General features: G+C 43.5%; 1 protein-coding gene across 1 annotated transcript in view; it reads right to left on the bottom strand.

The window, feature by feature from the left end:
• SLC27A2 (solute carrier family 27 member 2) overlaps window positions 1-7,893 on the bottom strand; it is a 54,066-nt gene extending 46,173 nt beyond the window's left edge. The window contains exon 1 of the mRNA XM_003929022.4: window positions 7,190-7,893. Coding sequence (XP_003929071.2) covers window positions 7,190-7,667 — 478 coding nt within the window. The 5' untranslated portion in view covers window positions 7,668-7,893. The remainder of the gene's footprint in view (window positions 1-7,189) is intronic.
• Window positions 7,894-12,496: the final 4,603 nt, after the last annotated feature.

A 12,496-nucleotide genomic window follows, 5' to 3' on the forward strand; every position in this document is an offset into this window, starting at 1 on the left:
TGAAGAGCATAACATCAAGCTTTATTAAAAGCTTGAGTACAAGAAATAGTAGTCACAGAACATTGCCTGCAGGATGTAGAGCAGCCCCATCAGTTAGTTCTACATTAGTCTAGTTTTAAGCTGTCGATTGAAATAAACCTTCAGAGAAAGGGCACACACTTGGGTGCTGAAAAATCGAGTGATTACGACATTACTCCCCCATCCCCTTAAAGTCTGTTCAAAGAAATTTTTTAAAAATTAAGGTAGGTAGCATATTAAGTCCACACCTGCCTTTCTATTTTTTATTTTATTTTTATTTTTTAGAAAAAAGGAAGAACTTTCTGAATAAACAAGCCCATTGCTAGAAGGCAGAGAGAGAGGGTGGGTGTTGAGCTGAGTCAGTCTTCATTCCTAAGGTGTCAAGGTGCTCAGGCTAAACCTGCAGCTTTCCAATAGGAAAACATTCAGTCTAGTAGCTTGCTTTGCTACTAGATTGCCTCAATGAATGTGTAACTCACTGAGTTAGTTAAACAAAAAATCCCAGAAATATTTACCAAAAAGGTAAGATCCAAAAGGAAGGTAGGGAAAGGAAATGTGCTCTGATTGTAAAATGGCTGGTTGATGAGCAAGTCGAGCTTGAAAGTTTATCTCTTTTCTTCATTCATAAAAGCAACCGAAACACAAACTGGTGCTATTAACAACACAGTCCTTAAAGACAATCTAAAAATAGTTCCTAAAATGCCATTCATAACTGTGATTTTGCATCTCAATCATTGGCAGTTTGGAATGACAGTATTTTGTTCAGCAAGATGATGCATATTATAATACTTCAAATAGACACATGCACATGCCCTGCTTTCCCACATAAAACAAATCACCCAGAGGTCATAAAAATGTTTAATTAAGGTTAAGTTCCACCAGGAGCAAACAAAAGTCTAACAAGGAAATACATACTCATTTTACATTTATGTAATCAGGTAATAATCTCCTTGATGTTATTTTTTATTTCTTCTTGCTTATATGAGGTCTTGCTTTCTGAATAGCCCTGGAATCAAAGGTATTTCCTTATCATGAGTTACCAGGTCATACAAGGCCTTAGATAATTGTTAGCATTTGATATCTGTAAGCAACCATGTCATCTTTCTATTAACGATCTACTTCTCTTTCCTCAGAGGCCATGGGAAGGTCCTTTTCAAATATTAGCCACTTAAACTCATTATATAGAATAGTATTAACTCTATCCTTCTCTTTCAGATTGAATAACATTAGCACCTGATTCAGAGTTTGTTTTTACCTCTTCATCTCCTTTCTGAAGAAAATAAAGTGCTAGTTTTGTTCTTGGATGGAGATGTACAACCACCTCCTTTGCAAGCTTTAGTTATGAGCAGGGAAAGAAGAAAAATTTTAGAGAATATCTTCAAGCTAGCTTCCTTGGGCTACTAGGTTGGGAATCCCAGTTATTGGATATATTAATTATTTGGTGTCTGGGTTTCTGAGTATGTATTTCCCTCCCAGGACTTGTCCTTGGTTGAAGAGAGACACTTTGCCCAAGGTCAAACACGACCACCTCAGCCTGAGTTTATTGGACTGGTTGATGGGCAGGTATGAAGGCACAGCCTACTTCTCCTAATTTGGGACAACTCTGAAGGGCATCCCAGGTTCAGAGTCCCCTTAGGATCAGAGAATCTGCTGAGGTAGGCTCTGTTGTGACTGCATTACAGTTCAATGTCTCCCTCTATCCAGTCTGCTTCCCTTGCAGCCTCACAGGTCTCATTCCCAAGGGCACTCTTGCATTACCAGGGAATTATTCAAAGATAGATGAGACAATTCTAAGACTTTGAGACAGTCAGTGCTCACTGAAGCAACTCATCTAAGTTACTCCCTGGGCAGCCCAAAGAGGTAAGAAGAGTGGAGATTAGATGATTTCTGTGCCTTGATCCTGGACTAAAGTTGACATGAGAAAATGAAATATTTCCTTCTGTGTAAGTGAGGCCACTGCTGTTGGCCATTCTTTGGACTCTCTGAGTCCCTATTTTTTCCATTTCCTGAGTCCATTCAGAAAACAGCTTAAAAAATGACTGTTATTTAAGTCCAGCCTACCATTGTTCTTACACTGCAATACTCTTTAATGAAGAATCTCACTATGTTAAACACCTGATCAAAACTGTCTCTGGTGCTCCTTTTGCCTGGAATGCCCCCTCCCCAACTGCACTTGTCCAGCTCAATAGTTAGTGCCCCAAAATGCCTTCTCTGGACCTCTGCTTGTTTTCCTACAGCACTTGTAGCTCTCCCAGCACACTGAGCACATTATCCTGGGTGTCACAATCATTTGTGTATGTATGTGGTTTAGTTCTTTTATTGGGCTGTAAGATTCTTGAACTAATTCATCTTCTTATTTCTCCATTCCATCATGGCAGAGAGAAAACTAGCTTGTACCTTGTTGGGACTCTCTCCTTTGTGTGTGTGTGTGTGTGTGTGTGTGTGTGTGTGGCCTCCCTTCCCTCTAAATGTTTCTTGCTTTGAGAATCATATTGTTGTACCATCAGTTTTTCTCAATCTAATCGCAAAAGTTTGGATGACAAGGATTATCCTTGGTCCCAACACTTGTTTTATAATGAAATTCTTCTTAGAGCTTTTAATGATGCAAAATTTTTAAAGTTATTGTAAGCATTTTCGTCTATCACATTGTTTAAAGGTCTAATTTTGTTTTCTGTAACCTTGCAAAACCGGGTCAAAGGCAATCTGGAACATTTCACAACTTATCTGGGACTTAGTTTTGCAACAGAGAGTATCTTTATCTGTTGCTAAAGCCTGTATAAGAATGGTACCTACACTGTGGGAGCCTTGCATGGCTATGTTGAGCCAGGCAGTATAGACCCTGCCAATGAGCTGATGAAGGGACCTGCAGGAGACCTGGGTTATCTACCCAGAAAAGCTAGTTTTATGATGGTCTTAATGCTAGGATAAATGGGAATGGAACAAATGTGCTATTTCAGTCCTCTTTTGTATGTTTTTGTAAAATATCCCATATTGTGTGAAATTAAATACGTTTTCCTATTTTACCCATATTCTGTGTTTGGGAAGTTGTGTGAAAAACTACCGGCTCAGCCACTTGGCTTTTATTAATTATAACTTTGATACAGTTCATAAAGCTGAAGACAATTTTTCCATGTGATTACCTAGATCATACCCTGTCCTGGAGAACGATCCTGAAATGTACAACCCAGAGAAAGTCATATTCTCTGGGAAACAGTGCTGCTGTTTGATTCAGGGAAGTGTTTGTGAGTCTTGACTTCCTGTAACTATAGGAAATTTGGAAGGAGTAATTGAGTACTGAAATTCCTGATAGGGTTGAGTCCTGTTCAGTTTTATAAAGAGACTCCTAAATTCATAACAACTGGATCAATCCTCATGATAAATGCCTCTGTGCTGGTCCTTTACATATACTGCAGAATTTGACTGACAGATAGAGCTCAAGAGCTCTTACGAGCCTACAAGCTCTGGGCTGAAATTCAAAGTATGGAATCAAACTCACATTTATGTATCATGTTCAAGATGGTGTGATAGAATACACAATGCCTTGTGAGAAAAAAAAATCTGAGTTCTATATCTACCTTTCTGTTCCTAACTATCTATGTGACTGGGGGCAATCCATATCATCCCTCTAGGTCTTTGTTTATACAGCTATAAAACAATGGAAAAGCTGGGCTCACGCATGTAATCCCAGCACTTTAGGAGGCTGAGTTGGGCAGATCACGAGGTCAAGAGATGAAGACCATCCTGGCCAACATGGTGAAACCCCGCCTCTACTAAAAATACAAAAATTAGCTGGGCGTGGTGGCATGCACCTATATTCCCAGTTACTCAGGAGGCTGAGGCAGGAGAATCGCTTGAATCCAGGAGGCAGAAGTTGCAGGGAGCCAAGATTGCGCCATTGCACTCCAGCTTGGTGACAGAGGGAGACTCTGTCTCCAAAAAAAAAAAAAAAAAGGGAAACTAGACTAATTGTTTCTCAAAGTCTAGTTCTCAGACCATATGCTTCAAAACCACCTAGGGTGGGGGTGGGGCTTCTTATAAAAATACACATTCCTGGGCCCCAACATAGTCTTACTGAGTCAGCATTTTTAGGGATGGAGCTCAGAAATTTTATGTTTTTGTTCTGAGACAGGGTCTCACTCTATCACCCAGGCCAGAATGTAGTGGCACAATCACAGCTGACTGGAGCCTCGACCTTCCGGGCTCAAGCAATCCTTTGCCTCAGCATCCCTAGTAACTTGGACCACAGGCACTCACCACCATGCCCAGCTAATTTTCGTACTTTGTTGTAGAGACAGGGTTTCGTCATGTTGCCCAGGCTAGTCTCCAACCTCTGGGCTCAAGCGATCCTCCCTCCTCGGCCTCCCATAGTGCTGGGATTACAGAAGTGAGCCACAGTGACTGGCCACAGAAATGTTTTTAAAGGTATGCTTCCCAGGTGATTCTTAGGCTTTTAAAGTTTCTTCTGTAAATTTTTTTTTGAAGTATAACACATTCATTAAAGTTAGAGGATTATAGGGTTAGTATATCTCTAAGATCTCTTCTAACACCAAAGAATTCTAAGAGTCAGTCCATTCAACATATTTTCCCAAGGGCATGTTTAGTAAACATGCAACTCTGTGCCAGACTGTAATTTTGCTTCATGTGCAAAGGTATTTCAGTGATTTGGAAAAACTGATTTTTTTTTTTTTTTTTTTTTTCAAATATGCGGCCTATCTCAAAAGTCAGTTGACTATCCAGAGAGTACCTTAGGTCCACTAGAAGGTCTGGTTTGAGTTTGATTTTAATGTAGAAATTTCAATATATTCTCCATGTAAATACACAGCTCTATGGCAGAGAACTGTTGCCTGGGTGGGAAGAGGGTATCTGGTTGTAATTTTAATTCTAACTTTATTATAGAACCAAACTGTATTATGGTCATTTAATCCTGAGCTTCTTTGTCAACAAAACTCCAAATCCTGTGACCTTCCTCTAAGGGGGCCTGGGATACTAAATAGATAAATAGGATTTAAATGTCTCTTGAAGTGGTACAAAGATCACTGTGTTAATAACTTCCCTCTAAGTAAGCCGGTAAAATAATAGGCTTAGGAGAGTCTTCTAGTTACAAAGCAGTGAAGTTTTTGCTTTTCTCAGGCAACTAGAAATTAATGGGAATTTTCTTGAAAGGACCATCTCTTCCAAATAATGCAGCCACCTTGAAACTTGGCTTTCTTTTTTTTTTGAGACAGAGTCTCCCTCTATACCCCAGGCTAAAGTGCAGTGGTGTGATCTTGGTTTCCTGCAACCTCTGCTTCCTGGGTTCAAGCGATTCTTCTGCCTCAGCCTCCCACGTAGCTGGGATTACAAGTGTGCACTACCATGCCCAGCTAATTTTTGTATTTTTTTTTTTTTAGTAGAAACAGGATTTTTGCCATGTTGGCCTAACATGGCAAATTTTTGCCATGAGTTCCTAACCTCAAGTGATCCGCCAGCCTTGGCCTTGCAAAGTGCTGGCATTATAGACTTGAGCCACTGCATGCAGCCTAAACTTGTCTTTCTGCTTTTAAACTTTTATACAAAGCCTGTATTTTTTGGATTATTTATTTCATGCCACAGGTGTATAAGTTTCCTGGTTTCTCACAAGTGAATTGACCTTTCATCTTTCTGTGATAGTAGGTAACCCACTTAGCTTGCCTCAGTTTCCCTAGCTATGAAATGAAGCGGTAGAGCAAGTGGACACTTGATCCCTTTAAGCACACTTACACTTTATATCCATGTAGAGGAAGACAACAAGATGTAGGAAAGAGGCTGGGCATGGTGGCTCACACTGGTAATCCCAGCACTTTGGGAGGCCAAGGTGGGTGGATCACTTGATCTCAGGAGTTTGAGACCAGCCTGGGCAACATGGTGAAACCTTGTCTCTACCAAAAATAAAAAAATTAGCTGGGCATGGTGGTGCATGTCTGTGGTCCCAGCTACTTGGGAGGCTGAGGTGGGAGGATCACTTGAACCTGGGAGGCAGAGGTTGCAGTGAGGTGAAATCATGCCACTGCACTCCAGCCTGGGCAACAGACTGAGACCCTGTCAAAGAAACAAAAAAAGACATAGGAAAGAGCATGGCTTTGAAGTTGGATGGAGCTAGCTTGGAATTTTATGCTTCAGTTTTCTCAAATGTGTCATGGTGGTAGTGGTGGTGAGGTAGTGATATGTTATCTCCTGGGGTAATAAAAGCATCTACCATAGGGGTTGGCACCGAAATGCATTCTAGAAAGCTGAGGCTCCTTGGCTCCTTGAACCCCTACTCTGTCACTCAGGTCTTTCAGCCCACACCTGGGTAGGCCTTTTCTTACTGATTGAGAGAAGGAACCCTTGGTCCTTATTCAAGTGCAGAGACAAGCTCTCTGGGACCAAAAAGCCATCAACCCTGTGAGTAACAGGTCCTCTGTCGCTTCCTGGCCTTGTCATCACTTTAGCATGAAATTACTAGTTCCAGTCTGGCTGAAATGTGGCAGGAGGTAACCACAGAACTGAAGGGGTCACTATTGTTATAGATGTGGTGGGGGCTCACAAGGGCCCCACAGCAGATCCCCAATATCGTCTCTCTGGGGATCAGGTGGGGTCACCTTTGTTCTGCAGCGAGGGCCAGGGATGCTAACAGCACTTGAGAGCTGGAAGCAACATTCAAGACTGCCTCATTAGAGAGGAGCAAACCAAGGGACAGAGAGAATTGACTCTCCCATGATCACACAGCTAATCAAGCAGCAGAGGTGAGAAGAGCCCCTCTGGATCCACTAGAGTTCACACTCAAGACCCTCTGCATTTTAATGCAGATATTATAAGTATTGATTAAGAGCTTGGACTTTGGAGACAGAGGGCTGGGTATGAGTCTTCACCTCTCAGGATCTCAGTGGTCTCATCTATAAAAGTCTTACAATAAACCCTACCCACTGTGAGGATCGAAAGCCACACTGCCTGTAGAGTGCTCAACACAGAACCTAGCACATAATCAGCTTCCACAACAGGTGGTTCTAAATGATAATTATTTGCGATTCAAGCAAACACTGCCAATCCCTTTTTCTATACCTCCAGTTCCTATCTGAACCTCCCTCTGCGAGCCCCTTACACCACGCTGTGGCTGGTTAGTCAAGGCGCGGAGAAGCCCTGGTGCCAGGGCAGGGCGGTCCTCAGGGCTCACCTGGCGACGCCAGCAGCACCTTCGCCCCGCAGCACTGGAAGCAGTGCAGCAGGGACTTCGCACGGATGTTGCAATTGAGGCACGCCATGGCACAGCCCAGCTTGACCAGCCCCAGCCACAGCCACACGTAGGCGGGCTCATTACCCATGAAGAGCGCCACGCAGTCTCCCTGGCGCAGGCCGAGGTGGTCGTGGAGGGCCCGGGCCACCTGGTTGCTGCGCCGGTCCACCTGCGCATAGGTGAGAGTCTCGTCGCGGAAAAGCAGAAAAGGCTTGTGTGGAGTCTGGCGCGCTTTTTCCAGGAACTCCCGCAGGATGGTGCGCACCGGCCGCCGCTGCCCATAGCTGCGCACCCGCCGGGCCACGGAGGCCACCTGCAAGAAGTAGCTCATGTCCTGGAAGAAGTAGGGACAGCAGAGATTCACCAGGAGCGGCAGGAACAGCAGCCCCGCCAGAACCGTGTAGATGGCGGGCAGCATGACGGCTGCGGGGCCCTCTGTCCCAGCGAGGGCAGAGGGCGCACCCCGGGAGTGCAGCTCCGTGACCGGGCTGGCTCCGGGCGGACTGGCCGGCTGTGCGGGGGCGCACGCTGCGGGACCCCGCGCTCGTGAGATCAAAGGGAAGACAGAGCCCCTCCGCTGCACGCACGGCCCCGGGCTTCCGCGCGGGTGGAGTAGTGTGCGGGCTGCCTGGGGTTCTGGGCGGGACTCGCCGGTTGAGCCCGCCCCCTCGTGGGGTGCAGCCACCTGCGCTCCCGGCCCGCCCACGCGGTCCTCCCTAGGCTGGGCAGGCGGCCCGGAGGCTCGCCGGGGGCGTCGGCCACCAACCCCGCCTGGGGTCAAGTCTGAACTCACTCGCATTGTGACGGAAGGACTTTAACCCTAGGAGCCACGTTTCTTTTTTTTTTTTTTTTTTTTTTTAATTTTCTTTTCTTTTTCTTTTTTTTTTTTTTGAGACGGAGTTTCGCTCGTTACCCAGGCTGGAGTGCGATGGCGCGATCTCGGGTGGATCACGTTTCTTTAAATGGTGATACTACGCACTGCACTTTGCAGTTGTTGAGACTATTAAAGGAGATAATGCAGGCCTGGGGCTATTATTTGTTACTAGTAACAGAGTGGCTTATGGAGATGACACTGCTTTTGTTGATGAAGTGCCTTATGACAGTCCTATTATTTCTTAATAGCGGTACCAGGTGTCTCTGCAAAACCAGAATCTCATCGCTCCTTCCTGGTCCCAAGGGCTTTCTGCCTGGTCTCTCTTTGTTTCTCAGATTTGCTGCCCAGCCGGACTGCCAGGCGGTCTCCTGCAGCGAAGGCTTCGGGGTGAACAGAAATGCCCGCAGCAGTCATGTCCAGCTCATCCCAAGCCCTGCTGGGTGACTGAGGGCAGGACACCCTAACCTAGTTGGCCCTGTCCTGCCGGGGGGAGCCCTGATTTTGTGAGGAGCAGTGCCACACATCACCATGTGAACTAAAGCTTTGGCATTATTTTGATTTAAGATTTTGTTCCGTTAGGTGACCCTGCTGTTCCTCCATGTTGAAAATTGGCAAGTGTTGTCAGCACAGTTTGCACATTTACTAAGTGGCTCTGTCGGAGAATAATGTAGCACAGAGGACATTGAGTAAATAGTATTGGCATTTCTCAAAAACCATTTCTTTTAGAGGAAACGTGAGCCTTTCTTTTAATTTGCCTTAGTGCTACTTCTGTACAAAGTGCTACTTCTGTACAAACTTCTGTACTTAGTGCTACTTCTGTACAAACACTCATACTTGCCACCGAGGAGGGTCAGGATCTAAGTAAAGCAGTGTTTTATTTTCACCCTCTCCTGTCCTCCTGTGTTCCTCTATCTTGATTTTATAAGATAAATACAAATAATGAATGCTTACTCCTTCCAGACACACTGCTACGGGCTTCCCTATGTGACATTTTGGGAGCCTCAGTTATTTTTTAAAGGTGGCACTTTCATGCACATTTAGAGACAAGAAGGGGAACTTTAAGTGAATTGAGACCGCTGGTAGGTAATTCGTGGGTTTTGGAACTACTATCTGTTTGGTCTTGAGAAACCAACTCTTAAGCTTATTCTTAGCAACTGTATTATGCTGTCCTGTTCTCTAGTTTTTGTCCATGTTGTGTATGTGTGTGTGTAACACACAAAAATGTTTCACAATCACTCTAGACCCTCTGCCCTTTTTTAGCCTCCTCTTCTTATTCCTAAAGTTAACTGCTCAAGCCACCTTTCCCTTTTCCTGACTTTCTCATCTGTGATCCAGCCACCTGGTTGCATCATTTTTCTGGGGATGAGGGAGTCTTCATTATCCCTGAGGAGAAGGCAGTAGAATTAACCAAAGTAGAGGGCACGACAGAAACCATTCTCATGTGCACTTCTTTCATGTTGAAGCCCAGAGCCAGTCCTTCCCTTTTCATCCCAATGCCACCCTCATTCCTTGATGGCTAGTCGCTTCAGTGTGGCCACCTAGACCCCTTTTTTCTCTTCCTTAAATAGCTACTCTCTATCCAGAGTGCTAGATTACCACCAGGGCCCACTTTTTCCCCTCTTATTCTGAGGATCACTTTAATCTCAGTTGCAAGTAAAAGAAAACAAGACCCAAGCTAGCTGAAGCAGAAGCAGGAATTTAAGCATTAACGGGAGAGTCCGGGGGTAAAAGAGGTGAAGGATTTTTAGTCTATAGCTTAAATGTGGACACATGGATTTAGTTTCACTTGCACTGTTTCTCCTCTGCATCTCCTCTGTTCTCATTCAGGCTCTCCTGTTGCAGTCCAAAGATGGCTGCCAACAGCCCTTAGGAGTACATGTTTTCTGTCTCAACTTCAGAGAGAAATAAAAGAATCTTTTTCTTAGGAGTTCTCATTAAAAAAAAAAAAAAAATCCCTGACTGTATTATGCCCTCATTCCTGAACCAATGTCTGTGGGTCCAGGGGAAAAAAGGGACTGGTTGTTTTCAGCTGATCAGGGCTCACCCATGGGGCTGAGGATATAATCAATTGCACCTAGGCCATTTTGTGGAACATTTAGGGTATTACTAAAAAGTGGGGTTGGGGAGAAGAAATAAATTTGGGGAATTGGCAAATGTCTATAATAAATACCTTCAGACCCTTTGTCCCAATGATTCCAGTTTGGAGCCTGGGACCCAGCTCTATCATGAGGTTAATAGATGTGTTGTAGTCTGTTTGGGCAGCTATAATAAAATACTGTAAGCTGGGTAGTTTATAAACAATAGAAATTTCTTTTTCACAGTTCTGGAGGCAAGTCTAAGATCAAGGTGCCAGCAGATCTAGTGTTTGGTGAAGGCCACTTTCTCATAGATGGTGCCTTCTCACTGTTACCCTTTGGTAGAAGGGACAAATTACCTCTCTGGTGCCTGTTTTATAAGGGGACGAATCCCATTCATGAGGGCTCTGCCCCTGTGATCAAATTACTTTACAAAGTCTCTACCTCCTAATACTATCGCATTGGGGGCTAGGATTTCAATATATGAATTTTGGGGGGACATGAACATTAAAACCACAGCAATGGTCTTCCTGGAAATATTGCCGCCATCTTCTATCCCCACTGCTCAATTATCGTTTTTTTTTTTTTTTTTTTGAGATGGAGTTTCGCTCTTGTTACCCAGGCTGGAGTGCAATGGCGCGATCTCGGCTCACCGCAACCTCCGCCTCCTGGGTTCAGGCAATTCTCCTACCTCAGCCTCCTGAGTAGCTGGGATTACAGGCACACGCCACCATGCCCAGCTAATTTTTAGTATTTTTAGTAGAGACGGGGTTTCACCATGTTGACCAGGATGGTCTCGATCTCTTGACCTCGTGATCCCCCCGCCTCGGCCTCCCAAAGTGCTGGGATTACAGGCTTGAGCCACCGCGCCTGGCCTGCTCAATTATCTTTAGTGGTTCTACATTGCTTCCTATTTTCATCCACCAATGACATCCATAGACAGTTATATTTGTACAGCATAATAAAGCATACCTGGCCTAGAGCTAACCAGATGCCCTGGCTTCTGCCTGACTCCTTTGAAAGGTGATCCATAGCTTAGTACATTGGCTGCCCATTCTTGGTACATCTCTTGGGAACCTCTGGTCTATAAAATAAAATTTAAATCTTATTTTCTGGCTCTTGTGACTCTGACTCAAGCTTTCAGTACCCTCAATTAATAAATATTTATTGAGTTTCTGCTATGAACCAAACATTATTAGATACTAAATATTTTTAAATGGACCAAAATTTAATTCATGCTCCTTTTCAAGAGAATTTTGCTTTTAGCAATTCTAATCTGGCACACTCCTGAAAATGCCCTGCACCTTCCTCTTTCTAACCCTGTAAATCTCAACTCTTCTTTAAGGCAGTAGTTCTTTGATTCCTGCATTTCTTAGTCCAGTAGTATTACATTTTGAAACAAAGTTAGGGACTCAAAAAAAAGTAACACCTTCTTAATTTTCTAGTAAAAGCAACCCCCTCCCCCATCACAGTATATTTGTTATTTTATAAAAGAATGACATTTTTGGCACTAAAAAAAGTACACTTGAACTATACACTTAAAATGGTTAAAATGGTCAATTTTTGTCTTATTCATATTTTACTGTAATTTTTAAAACAGTAACAACAAAAGTATAGCCCTTTCCAGAGAAAAGATGAAGACAATGTTACACCACTGTGTTTTATATGTGGAGAAGCTGAAGGTCTGTTTGTAAACTTCTTCTACAAACAGATCTTCAGCTTCTCCACATACAAAAAGGACAGAAATTAGCCAAGCACGGTGGCATGCCCCTGTAATTCTAGCTACTTGGGTGACTGAGGCAGGAGGATCACTTGAGCCCAGGAGTTCAAGACTGGACTGGGCAACACAGTGAGACCCCATTTCATGTAAAAAAACCAAAACAAAACAATCCTATAAATTCTCAGAAACAGATAAAAATGAAAAAGAAATTAAAATATTTTTGAATGTAGAAAAGTGCAACTTTTGTCTGGGTTTTTATATCATATGGAAATTGTTTATACAAGTTTGTCTATTCGGGAACATAAATTCCACAGTGAAATATGAAGTAGAGACAGATCTTGGACTTTGATATAATTTAGGATTTTGTCAGCACTGATATCTCAGACATGGAAATTCTCCATCCCCATAGCCTCTTCAATGCCCATCACTGACAAACTCCACAAACATAAAAAAAATCCAGAAAAACGACCACATCAAATGAACTTAATAAGGCACTAGTTCCAATCCTGGAGAGATGGAGATATGTGACCTTTCAGACAGAGAATTCAAAATGGCTATTTTGAGAAAGCTTAATAAAA

The sequence above is a fragment of the Saimiri boliviensis genome, chromosome 2, assembly GCF_048565385.1.
Source record: "Saimiri boliviensis isolate mSaiBol1 chromosome 2, mSaiBol1.pri, whole genome shotgun sequence".
Lineage (NCBI taxonomy): Eukaryota > Metazoa > Chordata > Mammalia > Primates > Cebidae > Saimiri > Saimiri boliviensis.